This window comes from Ursus arctos, unplaced genomic scaffold (assembly GCF_023065955.2).
Source record: "Ursus arctos isolate Adak ecotype North America unplaced genomic scaffold, UrsArc2.0 scaffold_14, whole genome shotgun sequence".
Taxonomy (NCBI): Eukaryota; Metazoa; Chordata; class Mammalia; order Carnivora; family Ursidae; genus Ursus; species Ursus arctos.
In genome coordinates, this window is record NW_026622808.1 from 30659792 (window position 1) to 30672476 (window position 12685).

A 12685-nucleotide genomic window follows, 5' to 3' on the forward strand; every position below is an offset into this window, starting at 1 on the left:
GGGCCCGCTTGCGCTGCCGCTCCCTCGAGCGCCCCCTCGCGGCGGCTCGCGGCCCTGCCCTCGCGTTGGCCGGACCCAGGTGCGCGGGCACAATTCCCAGCCCGCAGCTGCACCTCCAAGGTTCCCGCCTCCTGGTGATTCCACCCGAGACAATCCAGGTAGTGCTCCCCATTCGCTTGACGATGTCATTGCTTTTATCGACCTTAAAATAGAGATCTTCTGGATTATACGCCCAGAGTAATCGAATCACTGGAGCCCTTAAAAGGACAAGGACACGCCTTCTACCCAATGGGAGGTGAAAAACAAAAGGAAAGTATGATAAATAGAAAATACAAAACCAAAGAGCAGTATCGAGTCTTAATATGATAGCATTTGCAATTAAGTGTGAACAGGTTGAATACACCAGACAAACAAGAACTCTCACTTTGGTAAAAAAGATAAGGTCCAGAAATATACTATCGGAAGATACTAGATATTAAAAGAAGACAGGCGGATACATTGGAAATAAAGGACTAGGAGTGAAATAGCAGACAAATCTGATGCAAAAGAAAGGTGGGATAGCAATTTTCTATCAGATTGTAAAATCACAGGCAAAGATTATGCAAGAAGGGGGCGCCTGAGTGGCTCAATCAGATAAACACGGGCTCTTGATTTCAGCTCAGGTCATGATCGCAGAGTTGTGAGAGCCCCTCATGGGCTCCACACTCGGCGCAGAGTCGGCTTGAGGTTCTCTCTCTCCCTCTCCTTCTGCCCGTTCCCCTGCTGGTGTGCTCTCTCTCAAAAATTATTAATTAATTAATTAATATTACCTAAGTGACAGAAAAATTTATATACAGTAAAAATAAGAAATAATCAAGTAGGGGGCACCTGGGTGGCACAGTGGTTAAGCGTCTGCCTTTGGCTCAGGGCGTGATCCCGGCGATCTGGGATCGAGCCCCACATCAGGCTCTTCTGCTATGAGCCTGCTTCTTCCTCTCCCACTCCCCCTGCTTGTGTTCCCTCTCTCGCTGGCTGTCTCTCTCTCTGTCAAATAAATAAATAAAATCTTTAAAAAAAAAAAAAAGAAATAATCAAGTAGATGCAACAAGAAGCCCTTAATACATAAAACGACAGTTGACCAACTTCATGGGACACCAGAGTTTTTGAAACATTCTTCCTAAGAAGCTGATAGCTTATGGAGGCAAAATTAAGCAAAAATTATAGGATATTTGGCTATGACCACTGCTAATCTTTTTTTTTTAAGATTTTATTTATTTATTCATGAGAGACAGAGAGAGAGAGGGAGAGATGCAGAGGGAGAAGCAGACCTCCCGAGAAGCAGGGAGCCCGATGAGGGACTCCATCCCAGGACCCCAGGACCATGACCTGAGCCAAAGGCAAACGCTCAACCAAGCGAGCCACCCAGGCTCCCGACCACTGATAATCTTGATCTAATAGCAGTAAATGAATTTTACAACTACCAACAGACAGCATTCATTCTGACTGAGCACATAGGAAACATTCAGAAAGAAGGCCTCAAAGGAAGACCAGTAAACTCAAGGAATCAACGTTATAGCTTCTATTCTTGAGCCATACATCTATAATACTAACATCAACTTCTACCAAAATATCCCATAGTTCTGAAACAAAGACACAACCCTAGAAAATGGTCCTCGTATTAAAAAAGAGATCATAGGGGAGCCTGGCTGTCTCGGTCGGTAGAGCATGGGACTTTTTGATCTCAGGGTCATGAGTTCAAGCCCCACGATGGATGTGGAGCTTACTTAAAAATAAAATAAAATAATTTTTAAAAAGGAAATAATGAGAAAAATAATGACAATTTAAAGATGACTACCAATGAAAACACAACATATGAAATATCGCGTGATGCAGCGATAGTAGTCCTGGGAAGTAATGTAAAGCTTCGACCATATCAGAAAATAAAAAAGACAGATAACAAATGAGCTGAAGATGCAGCTCCGGAAGTGAAAATAATCAATGGAGTAATCCCCAAGACAGGGCTTGGGAGAAAGAAAAGAATATCGAGAAACAGCAGCAGAAGTCAATAGAGACAAAATTATGAACATGAACACAATCAGAATTTTGTTCTCTGAGAAGCTTAATAAGAGACAACATTCTAGGAAGAATGAAAAAAAGAAAGAAAAATACAGAATAAACAAAGGGAAGCGACTTAATGATATAACGGATATTTCCTTTTAATTATAAATATTGTTAAATGCATATGCTAACTTGTCCTCCTGGCCAAGATAGACTAAGGGGGATTGCCCTTCCCACCTGAACAACCAAAGATGGGCAAAAATATGAAATGACAGTTTTCAGGACACTGGACACCAGGCCACAAAGGGCAGGACCGCTGATAGATGGAAACCAAATGGGATGAGTCCTATCATGGCTCTGTTTGTGGCCTTCAGAGAGTTTCTAGGCCACGGCTCAGAGAAGAGGAACTCAGGCAGAACCCCACAGGAATCCCACAGGCTCCCTGAAGTGAGCAAGTGAAGCTGAAAGGTCCGGGGGGATGGGGGGTGGGGGTTGAGCCAAGGAAGCTATGCAAAGAACACTGGGGAGTGGGGAGAATTCCAGAGACCTGCAAAGCCTCCCCCCTTAAGGACTTCCCAGTATATTGATCAGTGAGGGGGGGGACTATTTGAAGCTAGAGAAACAACCACTTGAAAGGATTAGAAATAACGATGCCCAGTGGGGCCCAGGAATACTGCCTGTTCCCAGCAGCCAGACTGGAAAAACTCAAGATTCACAGAGCACTGGGTAGCATGTTCAGAAAGGTCTTTTCTCGGGTGGGGCGCCTGGGTGGCTCAGTCCCTTAAGCATCTGCCTTAGGCTCAGGTCATGATCCCAGGGTCCCAAGATCAAGTCCCACCAAATCCAGCCTCTCGGGCTCCCTACTTAGCGGGGAGACTGCTTCTCCCTCTGCCCATCCCCCCTGCTCATGATCTCTCTCTCTCTCTCTCTCTCTCTCTCAAATAAATAAATAAAATCTTTAGGAAGGAAGGAAGGAAGGAAGGAAGGAAGGAAGGAAGGAAGGAAGGAAGGAAGGAAGAGTCTTGTCTTGGCAACAGGAAATAATAGTTCCTAGACTGAGAAGTGCTCCAGTCTTGTCTAACAAACCTTTAAAGTGAGCCCTGAAAATATTCGTTTCCAAGTAATTTTGCTACATCCCACATAAAGCTCAAGAAAATTTCTAGGTTGGGGCGCCTGGGTGGCACAGTGGTTAAGCGTCTGCCTTCGGCTCGGGGCGTGATCCCAGCGTTCTGGGATCGAGCCCCACATCAGGCTCCTCCGCTATGAGCCTGCTTCTTCCTCTCCCACTCCCCCTGCTTGTGTTCCCTCTCTCGCTGGCTATCTCTATCTCTGTCAAATAAATAAATTAAATCTTAAAAAAAAAAAAAAGAAAGAAAATTTCTAGGAAAATATCAAACGCCCAGGTAAAAGTCGCAGTGTCTGGTATCCAATCAAAGAATACCCAGCACTCAAGAAGCATGAAGATACGATGCATAATGAGAATAATCAATCAATCCAGAGCAACCCACAACGGACACAGGTGTTAAAATCACTGGCAAGAATATTAAAACAGCTATTACAACTGTAAGCTATACATATGTACTTAAAAGTTAAGTAGGGATACTGAAGATGTAAAAAGACCCAAATCAAACTTCTAGATATAAAAACTACCATGGGTGAGATGAAAAAAAGACAGTGACTGATGGGTTAAACATGGCGGAAGGAAGAGATGGGTGAAATTAAAGACATGACAATAAGAAAAAAAAATGACCAGAATGAAACACAGAGAGAAGAGGGAGTATAAAAAACTAGAGCACCGTGGGCTGTGGCCTTAGACGTGCATCATGGCACTTCCACAAGGGAGAAGTGCTGTGCGGGAGAGACAAAAAATATTTAGAGAAATAATGGCCAAACGTTTTTCCAAATTCAATAAAAAACCATTACCCCAGAGATCCCAGATGCCGAACGACCGCCGAACCAATGAAACTAGACCGAAGCGCAACCTAATCGAATGGCTCAACACCAGAGATAACGTGAAGAGAAACAAAGGGAACCTCATCAGAAACAACGTGAGCTCCGTTCTCAGCTGAGGTCAACACGATGACGTCATGCCTTCCAGTTTCAGCTCTCATAGAGTACACATGTCCCGTCCCTGGTCTACCATGGGCCGTATTTTTCCATTTTTGCGCTTTTTTTGCCACTGATTTTGCTGTTTAAAATGATCCCCCAAGCAAAGAAATTAAAAAATAAAGTAAAATGATCCCCCAGCTTATTGCTTAGGGGCTGTCTTGGGTCGCTAAGGACTCTGGGCTGTGATGGTCATCACAGAGAAGAGACATGGTGGGTGAGCTCCGTACGGGCATGAACTACACTTCTGTGGGCCCTGAGTTCAGTGATAATGAATCAACAGAGTGCATGAGATAAGGTGTCTTTAGCCAGAAACAAACAGAAAATAAAGTTACACATTGACCAGCCGGTGACAATGTTGTGTGGCGAGACTCCCAGGAATCTACTCCTGTGTTTCTTTGAGGAGCAGTTGTTCAGTAGTTGCTAATTCAGTGCTCATGGCTTCTTCACAGAACATAAAAACTGAAAGAAAAAAAAAAGCCACCAAAAGCATTATTTTTAGCAACTGGGTTTGGGGTGGTTGGTTACACAGCAATAGGGAACTAAAACATTTATTAAAACTCATATTGTCCCATGTTGCCTGGCCAAGTGCCTCAGATGGGGTTCCCCGGAAGCAGATCCTGACCCGGAACTGTATGCGAGGGTCTGTGTGGTGGGGTGTTCTCAGGAGATACGCAGGGAAGGGAGCAATTGAGGAAGAACTGGGCAATGGGAGAATGCATTTGCCACTGAGTTCTCAGCTGATCCTCCAAGAAGCCCTTCCAAGCTGGCCCCAAGTGCGGCCAGAAGGCTGGGCCTTGCTGCCCCTGCACGCCGAGCACCTGCCCTGGACGACACCCTGTACAAGGATGGGCTCCTGCGTGCATCCGTTCTCGCGGCCCAGGGAAGCTTCTGTGAGGGCTGCAGCTGAGGCAGTATTTTCGGGAGCTGGGGGAATGATGTGATTTCTGTGCAAGAGGGGGGATGCAGTGGCAACACCATCTGATCCCCCAGGGTACCACTTCCAGTTGGCTCCTGAGTCCTTGTGACATGATCCTGGCCATTTGGATAGCTTCCTCGCTATCTGGTACGACACGACGGTTTCGTCTCCTCCAACACGTTCCCTGCTCCACACTTCTCAGACCGCTTTCCAGGAGGCCCTGATTTCTTTGGGTGGGAAATTGTATTTCAAGACCGCAGTCTGGGCCCTAGGAATATATATTGCTAGATGTTGCTTGCTTCTTATGACTAGAAACCTCTAGCGCTTTTTGTTTTGTTTCTTTTTAAAGTCTGATATTTTTAGACCTCGTTGCCTGTCCCTCAGCCTGGGGGGTCTGCCAAGCCACCACTCCCCTGACCTGAGTAAGGGTCATCCTACCGACAGGCTCTCCCCTCCCACCTGCGGTTCACATCTTATTCGTGGCCGCAGCCCAGCGCCTGACTCACGAAAGGTATTCCACGAATATTGGTTGGGAAGACTAAGAGTGGCTACCCCTTACTCGGCAGTTGGGAGTCCTGTTCGCAGGGAGGCTCACCCCGGCTTTTCTGGTAGCCAGAGGTGCATCCTGAGCAACTAAGCCACCGGACTAAATTCCTGTCTCCGCCCCCAGCAAGAACCACATTCTAATATCAGCATGCCACAGAGCATCCCGTCTGGACCACAGACTTCCCAGAGCTGGGGACTGTGCCTTTAGCCGGGGCTGCGACTCCCAGCTAGCCAGTTGTGGGATTCCATCTTTGCATTTACTGAGTTTAGCTGTAACCCGCTGGGATTTACAAAGCAGAGTGTCCCACCCTGGCCTCCCTCAGACAGCAGGTGGGACTCTCCCAGACTGCCCGCTGAGGTCCTAGGTAACTGGGAGCCTTAGCACTGACCGAGGAAGGATGGGTAGGCAAGAGAGAGAAGCTGGGGGATGATCAGCAGCCAGTACCAGGTGACTGTGGGACACTAGAGCTGGTGACTGGGGAAAAGAAACTGTATACACACACACACACACACACACAGAGCCAGGCCCTCCCACCTACCGTCCCCTTATAGGGAGCTCTTTGGGCTCAAGGCGTCTTGACACCCAGCCTACGGGGTCTCCTCAAGGCATGTCTGTTACAGGGCAGCAAGGAGAGGCACAAAGGTGTGTGAGTGGGCCATGCCCCAGTCTCTGTCCTCTTGCTCTCTCTGCTCCTGACTGCCGAGGCCGCCAAACTCAGCTACAAGACTTCCAGCCACAGAGACGTTGATGGCTCTAACAGGATAGGCAGTAGGACCCACTGGCTAAGGCCATCCATCAGATTTATATCAAGGTAGAGAAGCTCCCCACCTCTAACTCTTCTAGGTTTACTGGACACCAGGAAGTGCTTTCCAGGCTACGTGGGACACTAGTTCCCTACAGAGTATGTTATGGGCAACCCCACAACTTTCAGGAGACCAGAGCTTCAGAATAAATAAGAATGCACTCCAAACCTTTATTCAGTTGATGTCAGAAATCTCTGCACTCCGTCAACACCTCCACACAACTTGGGCTGAGCCTGGGCGGGGCCACTAGGGACTGAGGAAGGGGACCCCATCACGGGGCTGCCCCAGGAGGGCCTGTGTGGCACAGGCTGGCCACGCACGGCTAGATCCACGCTGGCTGCAGGGAAACGTCTCCCAGCCCCAGACACCCCGGCAGATGTGGAAACCCCAGGCCTCACACCTCGGCAGGGACCTGGTGACGCCTCCTCCCTCTCTCTGCACCATCAGCAAGCTGACCACTTTGTCAGAGTCTCAGGTGACAGCCTGAGACCACGCCCAGGTCCAGTGCTGTCTCCCTGCTCCTGGTGTGACGTCTCCGGCAGGGGCTCTCCGAGATGGCAAGGAAGCCCTGGGCTTCAGCTGGCCAGTTGGCTGGCTCTCAGGCTGGGATGCTTGACCTCCCTCCTTCCAGGCAGGCAGGGCACAGCCAAGGTGTGCGTGTGGCCGACGCAGGTGACTGGGGCATCGGGCTGGGACACTTCCGGGGCTCCAGCCTTGCTGCCGCTCTTACTGTGTGGCTCTCTACAGGGTCACTGGGTGCCAACCAGAACTGGGGGAGAGGGCATTTGAGTAGGAGTGGGAGGTCGGAGGAGAGGCCCAGGCAAGACTCGGCAACAGGAGGGGGTGGGCCAGGGTGATCACGGGGCCACCAGGACGCCCAGGGGCAGCAGCAGGCACAGAAGTGGGAAGAAGCCTGCTGAGTCCCAAGAGCGAGCCTGACTCAACTGACCAATGACCCAGTCCTTGTAGAAACTAACTTCTGTATAAACTCCAGGATAATTTTTGCGACCGCAGCCAATGCCCCAGCTCACGATTCCCACCTGGACCCACGTTGCATTAAGTTCACAGACCAGGGGCCCCCCAGAGTCTCCCTGGAGAAAGAGAAAGAAACAAACACAGGAATGGAAGACAATCACCATCAGAACTGGCTGATCGCACTGCAAGGCCTGGGGAGACGGGCACGCGTGGGGCTTCCCCAGGACCACCCTCCCCCAGGCATCCACCAGCCCTAGGTCCTGAGAATATCGGCTCTAAGGGTAGAAAACTTCAGCAAACAAAATTCATACATGTATGCAAAAAATCAGTGTACAAAAAAACAATTGAATATAAACAAAGAAAATGTCCATACTCTGAGCTAATCATAAGTCTTCACCTAAGCACTCTGCCTGTCACAGCGAGGGGGTTCAAAACACGTGACTTGCATTTCTGGTATTTTCTGCCTGAATCTCCCCTCTTCTCCCAACCCCCTCCAGGTAGCACCAGGTCCTCCTGCTGAAGGATCCAGGCAGGCCAGCCCGGCCAAGCCTTGGCAGCTTGTCCCCGTGAGTCCCCCTGACGTGCATTAAGGGTGAATGGAGGGGCTGGTGAATAACACAGGCCCCACTGCCTGTGAATGAGGAAATGGTGAGGGGACAACAAAATGGCAAGACAGCCAAGGGTCCATGAACTGACCTGGCAGGCATCCTTTCCTTGGGTGCTGTAACCACAGACCGTCCCTTCCTTGACCACGTCACTAGTAGTTTCCATTTCTGTTTGGAGCATTGTGTTACATTTTTCATAACGGATAATGTTTAGCTCGGCCTCCTGTAGCCATTCTGAAGATTCTTTGGATTTATCTGTAGAGATAATTTAGGAGTCGTTGGACCTGCCTCATGGAACAGAATGGGAGCCCCTGGAACACACTCTTGGTCTCAGTACAGTGTGTTCACAGACGGACGCCACGTTAGCGCCGTGAATATGGTCCCCACTTGACACCGGAAGAAATGAGGCTCGAAGCCGACGGAGGCAGAGGAGGAGGTAGGAATCAAAACCAAGACAGGAGAAGGAAGAACATCAGGACAGGAAGAGGTGAGGCCTTACCAGCCCTGAGAAATCAAAACCAGCTCTGTCACTCTGAGTATCCTTAGTAATCGTGACAGTTGTCCTGTGCCTCAGTGAAGTGACCTTACTTTTAAGCAGGATCATAAACTCTTGGACAAGTAGTGTCCCCCAAAGTACCAAACCCAACCTCTCCCCAGGGATGGGAGGCCCAACAGCCTCACCAAGAGGAGTTCTCTGGGCTCTTCTCACTCACAGGAAGCTCCCTGTCCACCAAGGCAAGGACTTCCAGTTTGCGACAGCTCCCGTGGGCAGACAGATCAACACCAACACCCCACGGGCTAAAATCCACCCTAGAGAGAACCCACTTTGCTGGTCACCTGAGCCCCCAGGCCCTGAAATTCTAATCAAATCTGTAACGCCATCAAATTACTCTCTACCGGCATCTTCTCCACCCTCCTCCCTTATCCACCTGCTAGAAAATGGCCTCCCTGCCTCCCCCTTTAGCTCTAAGGCCAACCGCAGGGCACGAGGCAGCCTCTTGCCTGGCCTGAGCTTCGAGTCTCGCTTCAGTCTTACCTGCTTCATCGAGCTTCCCCCAGCCAGTCACCCAGCACTCTGTACCAGTTTGTACCATGAACGCCTTTTTCGGGAGGCACACGGGCTGGATGTGGGAGGAAAAATTCACAGGGAACTCAAGCAGAACAAGGGCAATGTCATTCTCAATTAATCCGATAGGATTGTAATCTTGGTGAACCACGATGTCTTGGACGGGGATCTCGATGGCCATTCTGGAGGTACTCTTCATGACGATGTCTCCCAGCTTTGCCGTGTACTCCACGTGGCTGCAGAGAGATCCTGGAGGCTCTACACTCCCCTTCCACGTCTTCTGGGCCTTCCCAGCCTGGGCCTCTCTCCATCAACCACTTCCCTCCCTCCATCACCGCGCCCCATCCCTGGACCGCTGGTCCATCTCTCCAGTGGTGCTCCCAGTCTGGTTCCCCGGGGAGGAGCCGCAGCGTCACCTGGGGGCTAGCTGGAGATGCAGATGCTCAGATCTGGCTCCTGATCTGCATCAGAGACGCTGGGGGTGGGGACGGGCAGTGTTTTAACAAGTTCTGCAGGTTTATCCAGGCTCGAAAGTTTGAGACCACCGATCTAGCCACATTGGTCTACTACACTACACTCTTCTTAAATATCCCCCCTCGCCAGTCTTTGTCCACACACTGCCTCTCAACTGGCATCCCTCCCATTTCTTGTCACTTGGCCTGAAGGCGAATCAGCGCAAGCTTTGAACCTGATTTGGGGTCTTGACTTTTCAGGCTACCCAGGGCCCTACCATCACCTACCTCTGACTGCAGCCTGAAGAGCAGGGTTTAGGACCCTCTTTTTCGGATAAGGAGAAGGAAGCTCAGGGAAGGGGACAGGACTGGCTCCAGGTCACAGAGCCCCAGACACTCACCCGAATATGCAGTGGGCGGCGGTCAGCACCCAGCGACTGGCAATGAGGGAGCCTCCGCACATGTGTCTGTCATTGATCTGCAGGCTCACCTGCCACGGCCACTTCCGCTCCGCGGCGGGCAGTCCGCCGACTATCCTCATGGACCTCTGGCCGCACCCTGCAGCAGGTCAGGGGAGGGAGGGGCTGACAGTAACGCCCCTGCCAGCACCACCCGCAGAGCCCGCTGAGGCTCAGAAGCCTCAGGACCCTCAGGGCAAGGCCCTGTCCCTTCAGACCCGCCACCCCACCCCGGGGGCAGCTCTGTGTCCCCTGAGGCTCCTCGGAGAATGGCCACGCGTCCCCTCCGAGCTCAAGCGCAGGGTTGGGGCCCCTCCGACCCCCCAACTCCCCTGCGAAAAACCATCTCCGCATGAGACCCTCCCCCAGAGCAGAGTCCCGGCCCCCTCGGCGCCCTCGGCCCCCTCGGCCCAGGCCAGGTCTCCGCGGCAGGGCCTGACCCAGAAACATCACCTGCAGGAAACAGCGGCTTTGCTGTGGTTAGTGGCTTTGCCGTGGCCACAGCCCTGTAGGAGCCAGAGGCCCCTGGGGTGACCGCCACCACTTGGGGGGATGCGGCCGCCTCTTGGGGCCCGGGGGTCACGGGCGGTCCCTCAGCCCTCCACACGCTCGCGCCGGGGCCCTCGCGGCCGCCCCCCGAGGACGACGGGGAGGTGGGCGCCGGGGAGGGTGGGGGCGGCGCGGACCCGCCCTGCGTCCCAGCGACCCGGGGCTGGAGGAGCAGGAGCCAGAGCAGGAGGCCCGGGGAGCCGCCGCCCGGGGACGCCATGGGCCCGCCGGCTCCGCGCCTCTCGCAGCGCCCCCTCGCGGCGGCCCGCGGCCCTGCCCTCGCGTTGGCGGGAAACCGGGTCCCGCCGCGCCCCCTGCGGGGCCTGACCGTCGGGCCGCGGAGGCGTGACTCGGGGAGGCTTTTCGTCCCGGCCTTGCGTGGACCGGTGCGCGGTGCCTCCCGGGCACTCGGCGGCCCCGCCTCGACCTCGCCCTGTCCCGGGCCTCCGCAGACCCGCACCCGCCGCCGCCGCCGCGGCCAGGAGTGCAGCGCGCCTCGCCCCGCTCCTCCCCTGCCGGCCCTGCTCCGCCGACTCGGACCCGCCGCCTTCGAGACGACCCTGCCCTTCCCCTGGAACAGAGCCCTGAGCCAGGCGCAACTGGAAGGGACAATGAGATCTCACGACACACCGAACAGGCTGGCGAAGATCAACGATCGTGACAACGCCCAATACGGACGTGGAGGCCGAGGTACTGGGTCACTCAGACGCTGCGGTAGGAAAGTAAAATATTACAGCCACTCCAGAAGACAGACTGGCAGTTTCTTATAAAGCAAAATATGCAATTACCATACGACCCAGTCATTGCATTCCTGGGCATTGACCCCAGAGAAATAAAACTATATGTACACACACACACACCCCTGTACGACTGTTTTTAGTAGCTTTATTCTTCATAGCCAACATCTGGACACAGCGCTGTAGTAGACAGAACACCGGCATCCCAAACACGTCCGTGTTCTAATCCCTGGAACCTGCGAATATGTTACCTTGCATGGCAAAAGGAATGTGAATAAATGAGAAGTCTTGAGCGGGGACATTGTCCTGGAGTCCATACAGAAAGTGGCCACAATGCTTTGCAGTTCCTCCTATCAAGACATGAAGTCAGGCTGCAGTCTGAGCAGCCTAACGCTGGGGCCATATGACCCCGCAAACCCCATGGTGCTGGAGTTGGCTGCGATAAAATAACAGTGCTGGAAGGAGTCTCGGCTATGTCCTAATGACAGAGTCACCGCATAGACTCCTACGGTACCGGAGCAAGACCACACCGTCTGCAGCAAAAAAATCTGAAAAGCAGCTCCTAGCTCCCTGCTCCATGCACCGCAGAAGGAAACCGAGGGCCAGACCAAGGAACATCAAGTAACTGAGAGTCCCATGCCTCCTATCGTAAAGGAGATATTCAGCCAGACTAAACAAGTCATAAACTCGGCTGGACAAAGCAATTCATCATTCAGTGGACTTGAGACATTTGGAACTGGATTATTATGACAGGTCTTGAAGACACAAGTAAGTTGCACAAAAATAATGGCCTAGACCTCCATATCACCTGCTTGTATTGAATTAAACTTTCTCCGTCGGTTTGTACCCATAGCCTTATAAGGAGTATCCTGTAACGAGCTGAGGAAAGAGGAAAAAACCAAGGCCGCGTTCACAGATGGGCTTAAAATCTTGGTGCTGAAAACAGACTGCTGTTGCCCTGGAACCTCACTCGGGGGTGGCCCTGAAAGGCAGGGATCAGGAGAAATCCTGTGCATAGGGCTTCAAACAGTACACCTGGACATCGACTTGGTAGAAAAGGAGAAGTAGCCTGAATAAGAACATACATGGACCCCTGAGCTGTGATGAATGCCTTGTCTGGTTGGTCAGGGGCTTAGAAAGAGCAAAACTCCATAATCCGGGGGAAGAGGCACATGAATGAACCTGTGGGAGCAGACATAAAGTGTGTAGCCTTCGGGCGCCTGGGTGGCTCAGTCAGTGAAGCGTCTGCCTTCAGCTCAGGTCATGATCCCAGGGTCCTGGGATCAAGCCCCGCATCGGGCTCCCTGCTCACGGGGAGCCTGCTTCTCCCTCTCCCTCTGCCTCTCCCCCAGCTTGTGCACTCTCTCTCTCTCCTCTCTCTCTCTCATATAAATGAATAGAAGTATATAGCCTTTTCTGTTCTGTGCCAGT

The 12685-nt window shown here is 52.2% G+C and overlaps 1 protein-coding gene across 1 annotated transcript; it reads right to left on the reverse strand.

Annotated features, from left to right (window-relative positions):
• Positions 1-6621: 6621 nt before the first annotated feature.
• LOC125283744 (serine protease 44-like) lies at positions 6622-10737 on the reverse strand. Its single transcript, XM_048226611.2, has 5 exons — positions 10422-10737; positions 9912-10068; positions 9029-9294; positions 8084-8226; positions 6622-7503 (listed from the first exon to the last, which is right to left on the reverse strand). Exons 1-5 carry the CDS (start codon positions 10735-10737, stop codon positions 7270-7272), a joined length of 1116 nt encoding a protein of 371 aa, XP_048082568.1. The 3' UTR covers positions 6622-7269.
• Between the last annotated feature and the right edge of the window lie 1948 nt (positions 10738-12685).

What these genes read in the sequence shown, in the direction of transcription:
- LOC125283744 (XM_048226611.2), bottom strand. Translation starts at nt 10,737, where the DNA reads ATGGCGTCCCCGGGCGGCGGCTCCCCGGGCCTCCTGCTCTGGCTCCTG. An exon ending in AAAGCCGCTGTTTCCTGCAG is followed by an intron (nt 10,069 to 10,421) that starts GTGATGTTTCTG and finishes GACCTGCTGCAG; the next exon opens with GGTGCGGCCAGAGGTCCATG. An exon ending in AAGGAAAGGATGCCTGCCAG is followed by an intron (nt 7,504 to 8,083) that starts GTCAGTTCATGG and finishes CTCTTTCTCCAG; the next exon opens with GGAGACTCTGGGGGGCCCCT.